At 33.2% G+C, this 17,080-nt stretch overlaps 2 protein-coding genes across 2 annotated transcripts; both read left to right on the forward strand.

The window, feature by feature from the left end:
• The first annotated feature begins 42 nt into the window (after positions 1–42).
• Positions 43–2,963, forward strand: LOC106443361 (probable inactive receptor kinase At5g53320). Its single transcript, XM_013884925.3, has 2 exons — positions 43–1,589; positions 1,731–2,963. Exons 1-2 carry the CDS (start codon positions 419–421, stop codon positions 2,354–2,356), a joined length of 1,797 nt encoding a protein of 598 aa, XP_013740379.1. The 5' UTR covers positions 43–418; the 3' UTR covers positions 2,357–2,963.
• A 2,436-nt stretch (positions 2,964–5,399) lies between these two features.
• LOC111213058 (ubiquitin-conjugating enzyme E2 10-like) lies at positions 5,400–6,903 on the forward strand. Its single transcript, XM_022714719.2, has 5 exons — positions 5,400–5,594; positions 5,688–5,776; positions 5,997–6,124; positions 6,196–6,300; positions 6,545–6,903. Exons 2-5 carry the CDS (start codon positions 5,707–5,709, stop codon positions 6,686–6,688), a joined length of 447 nt encoding a protein of 148 aa, XP_022570440.2. The 5' UTR covers positions 5,400–5,594; positions 5,688–5,706; the 3' UTR covers positions 6,689–6,903.
• Positions 6,904–17,080: the final 10,177 nt, after the last annotated feature.

Below are 17,080 nucleotides of genomic sequence, written 5' to 3' on the forward strand. Positions count from 1 at the left end.
TAGATGTGAGAGAGAGACTTGACAATTAGCATGAACCATAAACTTCTTTTTTTTTTCTAATTTCAACTGTTAAAAAGACAAGACTTATGTTTACACATTGAAAATCAATTGTTCCAAAGTTGAAAAACTATTTGCTTTCACCGCGATTTTCTCTACCCAACAAAAAAAACAAAACACATTAGACAGAGTTGTTACTTGTTAGGCATCAAGTCAACAACTCGCCCAACCTAACATTAACCTAAAGCAACCCACTTTCGTTTATAAAAACAAAAACTTAACCTATAGTTTCTTTATAGCTCACAAAAGTCAATAATTCTACCTTATTATATACACACACACATTCTCATCTTCATCCATTATTAACGTCACTTTACCCTTAAAACCAGTTTTTTCCTCCACCCAAAACAAAACAATTAAAATGAAGAGCCAAGTTTTAGTTTTAGTACTCATAGGAGCAATCTTCTGCATAGAAGCTGAGACGATCAGAGAAGATAAACACGCTCTTCTTCAATTCGTTAGCAACATCAGTCACTCTCATTCACTCAACTGGTCACCAACTCTTCCTATATGCACCAAATGGACCGGTGTTACGTGCGACTCCAACCATTCCAGTGTCATCGCTCTTCACTTAGCAGCCACGGGTCTTCACGGGCATCTCCAGCTAAAGGACATAGCCAGGTTAACTAATCTCCAGTTTCTCATTCTCAGTTCTAACAACATCTCTGGACCTTTTCCTCCAAGTTTTCAAGCTTTGAAGAACTTGACCGAGCTTAGACTCGATTTCAACGAGTTCTCTGGTCCGTTGCCTGATGAGTTCTCTTCTTGGGAGCGTCTACGAGTTCTTGATCTCTCTAACAACCGGTTTAACGGTAGCATCCCATCTTCTATCGAGAAGCTGGCTCAGTTACACTCTCTGAATCTTGCTTATAACAAGTTCTCCGGTGAGATTCCGAATCTCCATGTTCCTGGTCTGAAGCTGCTCGACTTAGCTCACAACAATCTGACAGGCACCATACCGGAGTCATTGCAGAGGTTCCCACTCTCAGCATTCGTCGGAAACAGTGTTTCCTCTTCAAAACTAGCTCCTGTAAGGAAGCACCACCACCATAACCATGCAGTTCTTGTCATAGCATTAAGCGCGTGTTTTGCAACACTAGCTCTCCTCGCTATCTTACTGGTGATCATCCACAACAGGGAAGAGCAGAGAAGAACCGCAAAGGAGAAACCAAGCAAGAGGAGGAACGATTCAGATCCAAACCTAGGCGAAGGAGGTAACAAGATCGTGTTCTTCGAAGGGAAGAATCTTGTCTTCGACCTCGAAGACTTGCTGAGAGCTTCTGCGGAAGTTTTAGGGAAAGGACCGTTTGGGACAACCTACAAGGTCGATGTCGAAGACTCGGCCACCATCGTCGTGAAAAGAATCAAGGAAGTGTGCGTCCCTCAGAGAGAGTTCGAGCAGCAGATCGAACACCTTGGCAGCATCAAGCATGAGAATGTTGCTACTTTGAGAGGATATTTCTATTCTAAGGAGGAGAAGCTTGTGGTTTATGATTACTACGAACATGGAAGTCTCTCCACATTACTACACGGTAACGTTATAGAACATACGAACATTTATTTTCACACGAGAACTATCATATAGTATCAAATGTCTTCCAAACTATTTTTCTGTTTTAAATATCCACGAAAAAATAGTTCTAGAGTTAATTGTCTATGTGTTAACCATTCAGGTCAGAGATGTCTAAAGAATAGGAAACCTCTAGATTGGGAAACAAGATTGAACATGGTGTACGGAGCAGCGAGAGGAGTAGCTCACATCCACTCTCAAAGCGGAGGCAACAAACTAGTAGTCCATGGAAACATAAAATCATCTAACGTTTTCCTCAACGGGAAAGGATATGGCTGCGTCTCCGGGGCAGGGATGGCTGCGCTGATGCATTCGCTACCGCGACACGCATCAGGCTACCGTGCGCCGGAGATAGCAGACACGAGGAAGGGGACTCAACCTTCGGATGTGTATAGTTTCGGTGTTTTGATATTCGAGGTGCTGACAGGGAAGGCAGAGGTGGGTAACCTGGTGAGGTGGGTGAACTCGGTGGTTAGAGAGGAGTGGACAGGGGAGGTGTTTGACGAAGAGCTGATGAGGTGTACTCAGGTGGAGGAGGAGATGGTGGAGATGCTTCAGGTTGGTATGGTTTGCACGGGGAGGTTAGCGGAGAAGAGGCCGAAGATGAGTGAGGTGGTGAGGATGGTGGAGGAGATAAGGCCGGAGAAGCTAGCGAGCGGGTATAGATCGGAGGTTTCTACAGGGTCGACTCCGATAGGGAGTATATCAGGATCACCGTATATACTCTGAGAAAAAGACTATTTCATTGAGCTTTCATGTTATGTATCTGATCATTCAGAAAAGAGTTTTCACTGTTTCAGTTTATAGTGAATGATGTAATTGATATGTTGATTTCTAGCAAGACCAGTAAAAGGAACTCAATTCATATATAAATTACGTAGAAAAGACATTTCTCAATATCAAAAGGGATTATTACATAGTTCTTATCTAAGGAAGAAACAGGAAACAGAGTGTAGTAAGTAAACAACATACCGCCTTGAGTTCAGCTTTTAGACATAGCTAAAAGGAAAAAGAACCCATTCACATTCAAAATAGGTCTTTCTTGTTCTCCCTCCAGAGTTGAGATGTAGTCACTTCCACTTAAAGCTGGTCTTGATACCACCTGAAAAGCAATAGTAGAGCTTAATGAGCCGAGAGGACATGTGAAGATAGTCGCCACGGTGCTCTCTATAACGAGACGTTTTCCTCCGAGTTCCTCCATCTCCCTGTATCAAAATCAGGTGTCCCAGATTCTTCTCCGTCGTGGTAAGGCCCACTTTGATCCTAGAACCGGTCCATTTCTCCCGGCGACGATGACTCTGGATCAGTTACATTTTTTATTTTTTTAAAACAATCTTAACCAAACCGAACCAAAATAAATAAAACCAAACTGAACCGAAGCATTATTGTAGATATCAACCAATATTTTATATTCCGAAATATCTGAAACAAACCAGAATCACAACTATCCAATCTGAACCGTACCGAATACCCAGAACTAATTTTTACAAGTGGGGGAGAGAGAGAGAAAAGACGTGGCTTCTGATGATTCGTCTAATCGGATATAAGATCTCATCCGTTAGATCAAACGACTTTTTAAAATCAACGTCGGTTACATGCCAACTTGATGATGGTATGAAAAACGCCGCGTTGTATTTAAAAAAAAGAGCGATTTGCATAGAAAATAGACAATAATAATAAAATTTGCAAAAATGGAAAAAACATGTGGAGCCCAACCAAAGTAGATGCAAAAAGACACTCCTAACCCTATTACTTATATCCTTCTCTCTCTTTTTTTCATTTTTAATTAAAAAAATTATATTAATTTTCCACGATAAAGAGATGTTATACGATACCGGAGAAACGTCGGAACCCTAAACGAGCCGATTCAGCAAAAACGAACAAGCATAAACACAGCCCCGACGAACACGGAGGGGGTATTGGATCCGATGACCTCGCAAATTCTCGGCAACCGGTGTGTTCGAAACCGTACATGGATCCATCCCCGTAGTTGCTATGCGGGCCCCGACCAAGTTCAGTTGCTGCCTCGCCGTCACACGCATACTACAGCACTGCGCACAAACCCTTAAATATACCAGCCAAGAAGAGCTTCAGCCTCTAAGAGGGAGATGTCCCGGAGAACCGCCATCCCCAAGAAAAGCTCGTCGACACCAGAATTTTCACAGCGACGGCGCAACAAGAAGACTGTAGTGCCGATAACTAACTAGCAAAACTCCATAAAGATAATATAACAATTAGCCAGCTAACATGAGTTATTAGATTTTATGTATTTGTTAGTTTAACCGGCTAACATAAGTTAGTTTAGTCGTCTAACAAATATATTTTTACGTATTTGAATCAAATCTTTACGGGCAGTAGATTTGTGAGTTTAGCCCGCTAACATATATATGTTTATGTATTCATCTTCTTTGCTTTTGGTTTGGGTAGGGTTGGAGTAAGTACAACTTATATGGTTAATATATAAGTTAGCATGGTTATAATGTGACTCATTTATATCTTCCATAAATTAGCATGGCTACATGGTCGGTTAAACATAAAATTAACTCTATAACCAACCACAACACATATGATAAAATTTGTGTACGGCTAAACACAAAATTAACCATTTACCAAATCTCAACACATATGATTAAAAGGACTCTTAGCCGGATAATAACATTGTAAGAATAGTTAATTAATTGCAAATTTATGCTTTACAACTGATAGCACCTGAGACGAATATCTTTAGATAAAACGGCTAAACTAAAACTTGTTATTGATATAAATTTCGGCCTGGTCCTCTTCGAAGTATCTGTAAGATCTTTGCTGGACACTAAAATGCCACCGACAGTAATAGACCTGAAAACAGAACGTACATAAGCTTATTAATATTGCTTGGCCGTATAATGTTTATCTTAATCGGTCACTATAGCACGTATCCGGCCACATAGATAAGTAAATAAACACATACCTTGGCTGAGACTGGTTTGGCCCTCTCTGTAATATATATAGAGATCTTTGTTGGAAACTGGAACTTCGCAAGCCTCTGGACCCTTCCACTATAGACTCTTTCGATCAAAAGCAACAAAAGACATAAACTTTGAGCAGACCATATACACACCAAAGTTACAAAACAAAACGAGCTATGCAATAAATCTTTGAGTTGAAACTAAAAGCAATCAACTTTGAAGCCAACCTTGAAGTAGGAGAGATTATTACAGATCTGGGATACGGAGTCGGTGTGAGAGAGTCAGGTCTAGCGAATGAGAATCCTCGTGCAACCTTCACCATCAGATTTAGAATCTGATGGCCCACCTATGATTTCGATGCGAAGCAAATGGTCGGAGAAGTTCCTGATGTTGAAATCAGAACCGAAATCACCATTTGGAGATGTACGATGGCGAGAAAATCCGAGTACATGCAAACGGTGGAGAAGAAAGTTCTGTATAAGAGTGGAGGAGAGAATTAGGAGAGATGAGAGAGATAAAATAACAGAAGATTTTACTGGAGAAAAATTACAATTGTACAGAGCCTGGATAATCCGGTGAGAATTCGATTATTTTGTAAGAAAGGTTCCGGCGGAGTAAACAATGAGAATAAGAAAAGGGAAATAACTCTCTCCTGACAATTCTTTTCACACGTAAGATAGAGATAGAGGTGTTTTGTATGTAAGTTAGGCTTTTATGATGTTTTGTGTAATGAATAGGGGTAATGCTGACAATAAAAAAAAACACATCAGCGAGAAATGCTGAATTCCATCCTTGCAAATTAGTCAGTTAGTGGTGTATAGGGAGTGCAATTTCTCTAAAAAAAAAGTGAGCCCACTAGTGAACCCGCACACTATTTAACGTGGACGCAACCACAGAGAATCAAACACTTCTTACTCTTTCCTCCACCCACCCTTGTTTAGTCTTCGCTTCTCCTTTCTCCCAACCACGAGAAGAAAAAGGCGACAACCTCGCCGAATCGGAGATACGCGAAACCAAACGTATATATTCTCTTTCTCTGCCTTAAATCTTTGGATCTATTCGTATCTTTAGGCTCTTTGTAATCCCTTTGGAAACTTTGTTTTGGTTTATAGATCGTTAAGGTTTTTGGATATGGCGTCGAAGCGGATCTTGAAGGAACTCAAGGATCTCCAGAAGGATCCACCCACCTCGTGTAGCGCAGGTCTGTTGATGGATCGTTCTGCTGCTTTAGATTAGTGATGTTTGGTTTCGATCTGGAGCTAAAGTTCTTGACTTTTCTGTCTGGAACAAAAGTTAGTATGTTTCGTTTTGTTATTTGTCTGAGTGTAGATCTTGTAATTCTATATGGGATCTGGTGCTTGTGAATCAAAAGGCTTTGTCTTTTTTTTGAGGTTTTAATGAGTTTATGTTTTTTATTACAGGACCTGTTGCTGAAGACATGTTTCATTGGCAGGCAACGATAATGGGTCCTACAGACAGTCCTTACGCTGGAGGTGTTTTCCTTGTTACCATTCACTTCCCTCCAGATTACCCTTTCAAACCTCCTAAGGTGATTACATTTTTTTTTTTTTTTTTTTTTTGGTGGTTGCTTCATTATCTAATTGTTTTCTTCACATATAGGTGGCCTTTAGGACGAAGGTGTTCCATCCCAACATTAACAGCAACGGAAGCATTTGCCTCGACATCTTGAAGGAGCAATGGAGTCCTGCTCTCACCATTTCCAAGGTTCCGTTTCTTATTCTTATCCTTTAGCTAAACATCATTGGACCTGTTTAGATGTCTATACATGCTAAAATTGAGATGTCTCTTAAGTCGTTTAGATTTGACTAATTTATTATTAAAATGGTTTTTAGTTATTTGCTATTTGTCTTCCGGATAGAATTGATGATTAATAGGCCCTCTCTTGAGTCTTGAATCTTGGACTCATATGGTTTGTTTTAGTTTCTAACTACAATGTTGTAATGGACAGGTGCTGTTATCGATCTGTTCCTTGTTAACCGATCCAAACCCGGATGATCCTTTGGTACCTGAGATAGCTCATATGTACAAGACTGACAAGAACAAGTATGAGTCCACTGCACGGAGCTGGACTCAGAAGTATGCCATGGGATGATGAAAAGGAAGACCCCAAATCTACTAAAAACTATCTCTTTTTAATTTAAAAAACAAAAAAAAAACAAAATCTGCCGTAATTTCTATGTATGATTCAATAGACATCTCTTTGTGTCCTTTTTAAAATTTCTGAATGACAGGACCAAGTGAACTGGGTCTTGTTTTGAAACCAAACATCATCTTTTGTGAAAACAAGAAACTGAGAATCCTTCTGTTCTTGTCTTGTGTTGCATCTATGATTTGATTTTTTTTTTTGCTGTTTGATAAGATGAGCAACAACCACAAAGGATACGTGATTGAATTACTCCCCCACTGACTAATGCGAGCTCTGGACACCTTTTTTCGTGTATTTGGTGTCAGGTTCGAAGACTTTTCCCCCGGTAATGAATAAGTAGATTGAGGAACATGCGCTCTGATTAGACGATAACTAATATGAATTGAAACTGATGTTCTCAATCGCTTTATCTTATCAGTGGTTTAGGCCATGTTTTTTGTACCCGCGTGGTATAAGAGGCGATTCCTTTTACTTCTTGTGGTATAAGGAATTTGTTCTCATTGTGGTGTTAGAGTACAAATGATGTTAGATTAGATAGTATAGGTAACCCTTAAGTGTTCATGAACGATACAAAAATCGAATCATTATCTTTGTGGGCAACAAAACCTTAGTTGAGGTTGAAGATCTTGTAACCGTGTTTTAAATGAAACTTCATGTTGAGAAAGAAAGAATGAAAAAATGATGTTTTGTGGATTGAACTCAAATTATGGGCCTTCATGTTGGGCTGACACCCCAAGAGATTCAAACCCAACTTTTAAAAGATTGGTGCTTATTGAAAGAATATAGGCCTGCGCATTCGGGATCTCAATCGGGTTTCGCTTTTATCCAATCGGGTTTTGGTTTTTTGAGTTTATCAAAATCAGCCCCATTCAGATTATATGAAAGTTCGGTTCGGGACCGGTTCGGGTTCTATCGGATTCAGATCGGGGTTAGTAAATCTTCAAAGAACCGGTACAACCCAATATACTTTCGGGTTTGGGTCCCAATCGGTTTTTCGGTTTAAAAGTACCTGATTTTTACCTATTTAATAACCAAAACATGAGTAAAATCGGTTCTTCAGTTTTAAAATACCTGTTGTAATCAAAACTTAAGTAAAATCGATTCAAAAATAAAGAACATCAATCTTGATCATTCAAAATCAAGCGAAAAGTAAACATATTTACTGATGAAACTAAAACCAAATAAATAAAAGCATAAAACGAAAACCAATTTCTCATGAAATGAGAAACATTGTTTAACGAAAACAAAATCAAAATCTAATTAAATACTTCAAGATTCAACGGCCATCTTTAACCATCAACCTTCATGTAATAGAACCACCAACCTTCATGTAATAGATAAGTATTTTAGATGTTCAATATTTCCTAGTGTATTTTGGATATATATTAGGAATTGAGATCATGTTTGGTACAAGATCTTTTCGAGGTTTTGAATGTTTCGGGTTCTATCGGATATTCATTTAGATTCGGGTTCGGTTCGGATAATACCCATAACCCGAAATACCACAAAACAAGACCCATTCGGTATTTACGTCGGGTTCGGATCGGTTCAGATTCATTTTTATCGAATCGGATTCGGTTCGGGTTTTCGGGTTTGGTTTATTTGCCCAGCCCTAAGAATATATTACTGTATAAAACAAAAATGGGTCTTCCATGTTTTTTTGGTTTATTGATGAAGGAGACATAGTTATCATATATAGTTGCATGTTCCAAAGTTCTTAAATACTAATGATTTTAATAATTAATAGTTGCACGGTTAAAGAGACATTACAAACGTAGCGATTCGTCGTCAAATATGTCGGCTGCATTAACTTCCATACTTGGTTTCTCCTTTTTTAAACTAGTAAGCAGTAATTCATTTAATTTCCTTCCACAAACCCTAATCTAATTATAATGTATTCGTTTGGTTCTTTTAAGGTGTTTAAACAAGCAAGTCAAGATGACAAACAAACAAACAAAAAATATGTAAAGAAGGAACGAAGAAAATTATTTTTGTCACTAAATTTCTTATGTTCTCTATTAAAATAGAAATACTATTTTTATCTACTATTTAAAAGTCTACTAGGACCATTTCATTAATCACATAATATGACATAATAATTAATAGGAATATTAATAATAAATTAATTTTAACTATAGATTTGAATTTTATTTTCAGTTATAACAAAATCTGTTGAGAAAAATCTAACAAAATCCTACTAAAATTTTAAATAATTTTTATTAAATATTGCATTAATTAATTTCGTAATTAAGTAATATAATGCTTTCATTTAAATAAATTATCATCTACCACTAAAACGGGTTCAAATTTGTTAATCATGTCAGATTTTTTTTATACAAATGAAGTTATTAACATATATTAAAAATTTATTTCTACAGCTATATATTTTCAAAAATCATGTGTTGAAGAATATTTTTATTTGATTATTTCAAATTATGAAAACTCGAAAACGTAATAAAAAAGGTAATATGTATAAAACAAACTCCTATATTAATAAAATAATAAAAAACCTAAACAATAAAATTAAAGAGTTATAAAATACATAACACTAAGATATAAATTGTATATTTAAATTTATATAATAATATCAAAATTAAATATTTATAAAATAAAAATATATCCGCACGATGTGCGGGATAAACTCTAGTTGAAACTTGTAGGAACATCTAAGTTTGCCTTTTCTAGGTATTAACATATATCATATGAGCTATGTTTATAATATTACTTTTATATAGTATGGGATTATGTCGGAAAAAAATATAGTATGGGATTATTATCAATAATCTCGTTTTAGTTTTATTATAATGTAAATGATGACAATATTCAAAAAAAAATGTAACTGATGATTAATCAATCAAATATATTACTTGTAACATAAAAAAAAAGGTGATGAATGATTCTAGTTTTACGTTTTATTCAGCAACAATATCTTTTTCTTGTCATATACAAGTTCATGAGAGACAGTTCTTTATATATAGATATTTACAATAAACAGTTTTATTTTAATACATAAAACCACGATAAACAGTTCAACATTTTCTTAAAATGAACTAAAATTTGATAAATCTTCATTTTTTATAATGAACTGAAATATTTCATACTTAAAATCTGTAAGAAAATACGTTTATGATAACAATACTTCTGTTTGGGCTCACCGCGCGAGGCTTCTTTGGAGGTTATTTTGTCCACTACTCAATCACTATCCCAAAATAAAACTATCGAAATTAATTTCAAAAAAACTGATTATTATGGACCACTCCACCAGGCACATGGAAATAGCACCACCACCACTGAAGGTCTTTCTTTCCCTTGGAGTTTCGTTAGAGTTTGCATTGAATAATTTTGTCTTTACTTAATTAATAATTCTTCATTCGTTAATATTGCATAGTAATACTAGTATGCTGTATTATTATAAAATAATACGCAGCATTTCGTTTTCGACTTCGCGCTCAATGTCATTATTTTAAACGAAGACATTCGTGTTAGTATCTTGTATGGTTCTTGTCGAAAAACAAATATCTTGTAGTCAAATCTCAATAGCGATTGGTATTATTTTTTCACCGTTACATCTTAATGAAGTTTTGTTTTGCAATGTGGGATTTAATATTAATTTTCAAACCCACACCTCAAGCTTTTTTCGTGTAGCAAAATAACCATAAAAATTAGGGTCGATTTAACACTGTTATGAATTTTAGGGCAAAATTTTTTTCTATTCTTTAAAATTTATATTCATATAATGTTTGAAATATTTTTAAAATTTAATCACTAATATTTTGTATATTTTGTGATGAAAATAAAACTATATATATATCAAATAATTTTAGATCGTTTAACTATTAAAATACGGAGATACGGTATTGGACTCGGATGATCATACAGTGCGTCCCCCTGCATAAAATGAACCGGCTTTTAAGAAAAAGGCAAAAATGAAAAATCTCTTACAGGCCACTTCAAATATGGACAATATTAAATTAAAATACATTGTCTAAAGAATCTAAACATAAGTTATTTTCTTTTTTTCTATATGACAATCGAACTTTGTTATAATTATTTAATTGTTCCGAACATGCAAAACCTTTATTTGAAAGTTGAAAACCATATAAAGTAATGTATAAGAATTCCAACTACACGTGTCAGTGATTGGACTAATGATAAATCTATGTCCAGAGTCTCCATAACTTAGATGATCAACTATTTTCTTATATGTTAAAGAGGGAGAGGTCGTGGCCAGAGTAGCATGGTCCTGAAAACCAGGTTCAATAAATAACTACACTAAACTTAGGTTTAATCATAATTAAGTCTGAAAGAAAGAACATACAGCCTGAGATTTAGACAGTCTTCTAACACTAATCTCCCTTTTTGTTTCTAGTGAAACACAGAATCGTAAGATTGGTGGCCTCCACTAGTTAATGTCATTAATGAAGAAGGTTCATTAATGTTAATGTAAAAAAAATGTTAATTATTGCTATTAGTTAAGTAACTCGTTAAAGGTTAAATGTCGAAACTCAAGACCGTAAGCTTGTTTCTATAAAACTAAAAGAGCTAGCTGGTTCAGTTAAAAAAAAAAAAGAGCTAGCTGGTTTTAAAATTATTAAGTATTCGTAATTTCGTATTCTTTTCCTCATTTTTTGTTCAAAGGTGAACCGTCGAAGAAACCAGCACACGTGCTAAAAGACTGTAAAACATGTTACTGTACAACAGCATGTTAACAAAAAAAAAAGTCAAATATCTAAACTATGTTAATACTTCAATTTTATTTTTGACATCAAATGACTATTTTATTACTCATAATACATAATATTTTGAAAAAACACCTATATGATTTTGTGATGATGATAATTGCCTAAATTGAAAAAGACAAAATATCATTGGCTTCTCTATCTATAATTTTAGTTATATTTTGTAAAGGGCATCAGATCATTATTGCCATTAGGTAATTTACAATGTATAAAGCGAGAGAAAAGAACCTTTTAGCCTAATTTTGCTTTAAAAATTAAAAGGGTCTCCCGGACTAAATTACTCGTCAGAGTATTCCCCCATTATTAGTTTTTTTTTTTAAAATAATTTCAGAGTATACAAATTCAATAAACTGATTCACAGAATCTTGTAGTGACCTAGCAGATTTCCCATAAAATAAAAATATATCTGTTGATTTTATGGGTTTTATAATTTATAATTTTGTTTGCTATTCATTAAATCATTTTTTTAATTTCTCTAAAGGAGCACTACATAATAAACAACTGAAACCAGATTTTTTTTTCTTTCTAAAATGTCTTTTAGTACTAGTTCATGATTTATTGATTGAATTATTTTCTAATTTTACTAATATTCTTATGTTATTCAAAATTTAGCTACTAAATAATTTGTGTTATTAACTAGAGAATTTTTTAAAACAATTAAGAAGCTCTACAGAAAGCAACTGAATTATATATATAGATATATACATATATAATTTCTAGAACAGTTTAATAAATGGCCCACAATTTTTTGATAAAGTGATTATTATTAAAAAATGATAGAAAATTTAGAATATATTAATTTCTCACTGCGCTAAGAAAACGTTTGTTAAAAACTGTTAAAAAGTACCGAAAACAAAGTTATCCATAATTGGTTAAAAATCCCACCATAAATTGAAAATCCAAAACTGTTAGATGTATTTTCTTTAAAGTTGTTCCTAATGAATTTTTTTTTGAACTAATTTTTTTTTGTAAAATTTGATCAACTAATGTTTCTAATGAAATTACGACGATAGTAAATAAACTCTGTATAATTAGCTGTGGAACCAAACTGGTTCGATTATTCACAAAAAATATATAGGGGATATCTTATGTTTGAATCCGCATAACGCATGTCGGAAAAATCAAGATTATGTACTTTTGACAGTCAAATTATAAACGCAGCTTGTGCGTACGTATGGTGTAGCCATGCTTGATTACGGGAGTTGTGACGATAAGTAAACAGTAATCATAAGACCAACATCGCTTGCTTCTAAACCAAGGATGTCATTGAGAATGACTTGAGTGCTACTTTTACTTCTCATGTGGACTGAAGTGTTTTTATCACCCCTAGTAATTATGGCAAAGTTAGCGTTCTGGTTTGTATAACGTTGTCCCAAACTTGTTGAAGAAAAGTTAAACGGTAATATATACATTTTTGAAAATTGTTAATTTAGCAATATATGAGGCATGTGAGGTAGGGAGATATTTCACAATTTTACGAATATTTAAATCTAGTCATGACAAATAACAAGGTGTGTCTTTCTCTAGTCTTTTTATTTGCCCATCAAGATTCGAGCTTATGCTTTTGATTACGCTCTTCACAAATATCAACGTACATAAATCCATTTCACATCATTTTAATCACGTAGTTAATGGTGATAAAGCTTCTATGTTTTTGAGACGTGGCCCTTCTTTCTAGAATGGATCTTTGTTCCTAATTTTATCTTTGTTCTCTTATAATATGGATACAAAAAATATCTCCTTAACTACCTAATTACTACTTCAACTGTTCAACCCGCATATAATAAACGTATGGATATTAATAGTGATCAGCAATAGGTCTGAAAAAAACTGCATGTATTATGTTAATATAAATGGTTAGAAGTTGAGCTTCAAACTTTTTTTTTTGTCAACATAAGTTAAGCTTCAAACTATGAATACAAAAACTGCAGAATTTACATATGGGCTGCAGCATCCGAGACCGAAAGCCGTTACACGATGAGCCACCTGGTAACCTTCGGGTCCATACTCACTTCGATCTCTAGTCTGGACCACCACGGTAGGGTCAGTATATTCGGTTAGCCAAAAAAAAAATACAAAAACTGCATTGTTACTAGCGCAAATCAAGTTGTTCGCTAACGTATCTATATAGAACCCACGTAAAATAGTTCAATTATGTGATCCAATGTTCGAGCTTACAGCGACTGATTTAATGTTACTATAAATTAATATGTTTATGAATATACATACAGTAAAAAGTAAAAACTCTATAAATTAATAATAAAAAACTTTTCTATGATAACTCTTTTTAGTTTATGTTCACAAAAAATAGTTTTCAATGAAAAAAATAATCAAAATAAATTTTATTAAATGATAAAAATACATTTAGAGTTAAGGGATGAAGTTTTTGAGATCAGGTTTCAAATAAAAAAGATAAAAAAAAATTAAAAATTAAAATTTTCAAAATAAAAAGGTATATTCTGGTCATTTTCTTCTTTGAGTGCTATTTTTGTGACAAAAACTTAAAAAAAAAACTATTTGAGAGAATTGACTGATATTTTATTAATTTATAGAGTTATTAGTTTATAAATTTTTCCTTTTTAAAATTTTTATATTTTAGTATATACTTTTCCTAAAATAAAAAAAAGTTGATTTCACTGTTTATATATTCATGAAACTTTCTAAATTCGATTTACATATTGTTTCTATTATATATTTGATAAATATAACATATGTATTATACAATTTTAGAGTGTTTTAGATATAGTTTTGTTAAATATCATCAAAATATTATGAAATCTTCAGAAAAAAACTTTATTGTAAATATAAAACAAACAATACTATACATTATTTATACTTAATTATATACATTATATAAATTTAAATTTATACTTAATTATATACATTATATAAATATAAATTATTAATTTATAATTCTTTTGATGGGACTATATATTTACAAGAGATCTTCTAAATTGTTACTAATTTATTATTTTATCAATTTACATCATAGTTTTAAACGGCGTAACTTAGAACCGACAAAATTTATTAATCTATCATGTTTATTAATTTATAGAGTTTTTCCGTATATGTATTGATATAAAATTCCACTAAAGACATACTTAATACGTAAGGTAATGTGTTTATGGCTGAACATATATGTATGCACTATATATTTTGTGGAAAGATTTTCTTTTACTATCTATATAAAACTAAAATATATATATATATATATGTATATATGTATATATCTTTTAAATTTACATTATATTTTACTTATAAAGCGAATTGATGAAGGCATAAAGCTAAAAAAGTTTAGAGAGACTATATGTACGTAGGAGTACTACTTAGTTTTTTGATGAGATGTTCCAATTTATGTTCTAGATTTCTTACCCACTTCAAATGACGCAAGGCAGACCGATCGTGCGAAGCACGATTTTTAGACAACGATACACACATAATTTAATTTAATTTTTTTTTGAAAAACACAGAATTTAGATATTGCTTCTGAAGATATTGATTAACCTTATTTTATATATATATATATATATATATATAATATAGTATTGTTTAAGCTTTAATCAATTAAAAACGAGATATTCTTAAGCTTGATACTTATTGTCTCGACATGTGGGGTGTTAAATATCATCTGTTCCTACTCAATTAATAAGTAAATCAAACTGCACTTTATTTTCAAAAAAAAAAAGCAGCTGCACTTTTCAATCGGAAAACCAAATTGCCAATTAACCACAAAAAGAGTTTTAGAAGGAAACAGTGTCCATGTGTATAGAATGCATTAAGATATAATAAATTTGAGATATTAATTTGATTAGTGGTCATAATTATAGGAATATGAACTCGATATATTATTAAGATGATTCTACAAATTTTGTCGGGTAGGTTAGTCAATTCGGAATCAACAACTTTAGATGAAAAAATGAAAACCACGTATTCTAAGTTCTAAGTTCTAAGTTCTAACCCTTTAGCAAAGTATGTGATGTATTTATCAAAAAAATAAAAAAAAAGTATGTGATGTGTATATATGCACTATGCCTTTAATCGATAACTCTTCAATATTAATGGCTCCACAACACAATATATATTCGTTTTTTTAACCTCAATATTCGGTTTTTCAGTTTAATTTAAATATGTGAGAGCTAAACGGTCTGACTTAAACTCATTGTTATCCGTACACGTCACGAGACAAAAGACGTGGACGGGTTAACTTAAACCCATGCAAAGGTCTAATCTTACTTGAAGCAATCATACTAGGAATCATTGTTCATTATTTTTCTAATCGAGACAAAACAATATTGTTGCTGAAATCAAAATCCTGATCGTTAAGGAATTTAGTTACCAAATAGTTTCAAGATAAAATAAAATTAGTTAGAAACGTTTTATGTCTGGTAGTACTATTGCTATCATTTGCAGCTTATCTGGAATCATTCACACTACACTATTTCCCGATGTGTGATGAATATTCTTTGGATGATACATTGGACAATATTTTCAACCCAATAATGGAAGGAATATGAATAAATAGGATCCAATCATTTTATGATATTCTCATTGTTTTATTTCTGTGCAATATGCGTCACTTACTGAGAAAACAATAGCTATATATAATTCATGTATTAATGCATTTACGTATGTTAATGTGTGTCTGCGTGTAGAAAATGCTCACATGCATATAATCCCCAAGAATCTTTAGAATCTTGGACTTGATGAGCAATGAAATATATTCTCAGGTCTTGACTAATTTTACCAAACACCAAGTGGATGTTTACGTTAATTATGACTGGAGCACAACTTAAATCAATTATATTTGAACTATTCAGAGAGTTAATCATTCGTCTCTTTTGTTATTTATATTTTACCATGTAGGAAAATATCTTTATGTAAAAAGTTAAGATCGGTTGCTAGAAAGCAAAAGATAATTAACAGACATGTGATTTTAATTGAATTTTCCAATGTGATTGTTAAGATTATTAATAATCATATGGTTAGAAAACGTGATAACAAGAAACATATTAATCTTGAGTACGTAATTTTGTATTTATCGATGAATGCTAAGTGAGATTCAGTTTGTCTAAGTTTCCTTGTATTTACTTAAATGTCGTTTTGATCGACACACACATCAATTGTAAATATAAATTATAATACTATTTATGCTCCTAGACGGGATTATTGCTGGGATTATTGGTCACTTGGCTCAATGGGGGAGAACACTGCACAAAACCTTGGGGTTTGTCTTTGCCAATCCAAAGGATTCTCCATGTCGCTCTTTCCTCACGTTGGCTCTTCTCCTAACCAATCCAAAGGATTCTCCATGTCTCTCTTACCTCACGTTGGCTCTTCTCCTAAGTCCTAACAACGCGTCCCCACGCGCCTCCTTTTTCTTTGTGTTTCCATTTAATTAACGATAAAGGTGTTCGACCTGAATATTATGGGAAGTATGTAGTAAATGTGACAAGTTGGATATTTTAGAACCAATGAGTGGCATTATGATAAGTTGATAACTAGATTCTAAGAGCAATCGCAATGGTGTTACTCAAAGAAGAGTCTTTAGAAAAAGTGTATTTTGATCTTTTAAGTATTATTATTATTTTTTCTTTTTTAA

The sequence above is a fragment of the Brassica napus genome, chromosome A3 (genome assembly GCF_020379485.1).
Source record: "Brassica napus cultivar Da-Ae chromosome A3, Da-Ae, whole genome shotgun sequence".
Lineage (NCBI taxonomy): Eukaryota > Viridiplantae > Streptophyta > Magnoliopsida > Brassicales > Brassicaceae > Brassica > Brassica napus.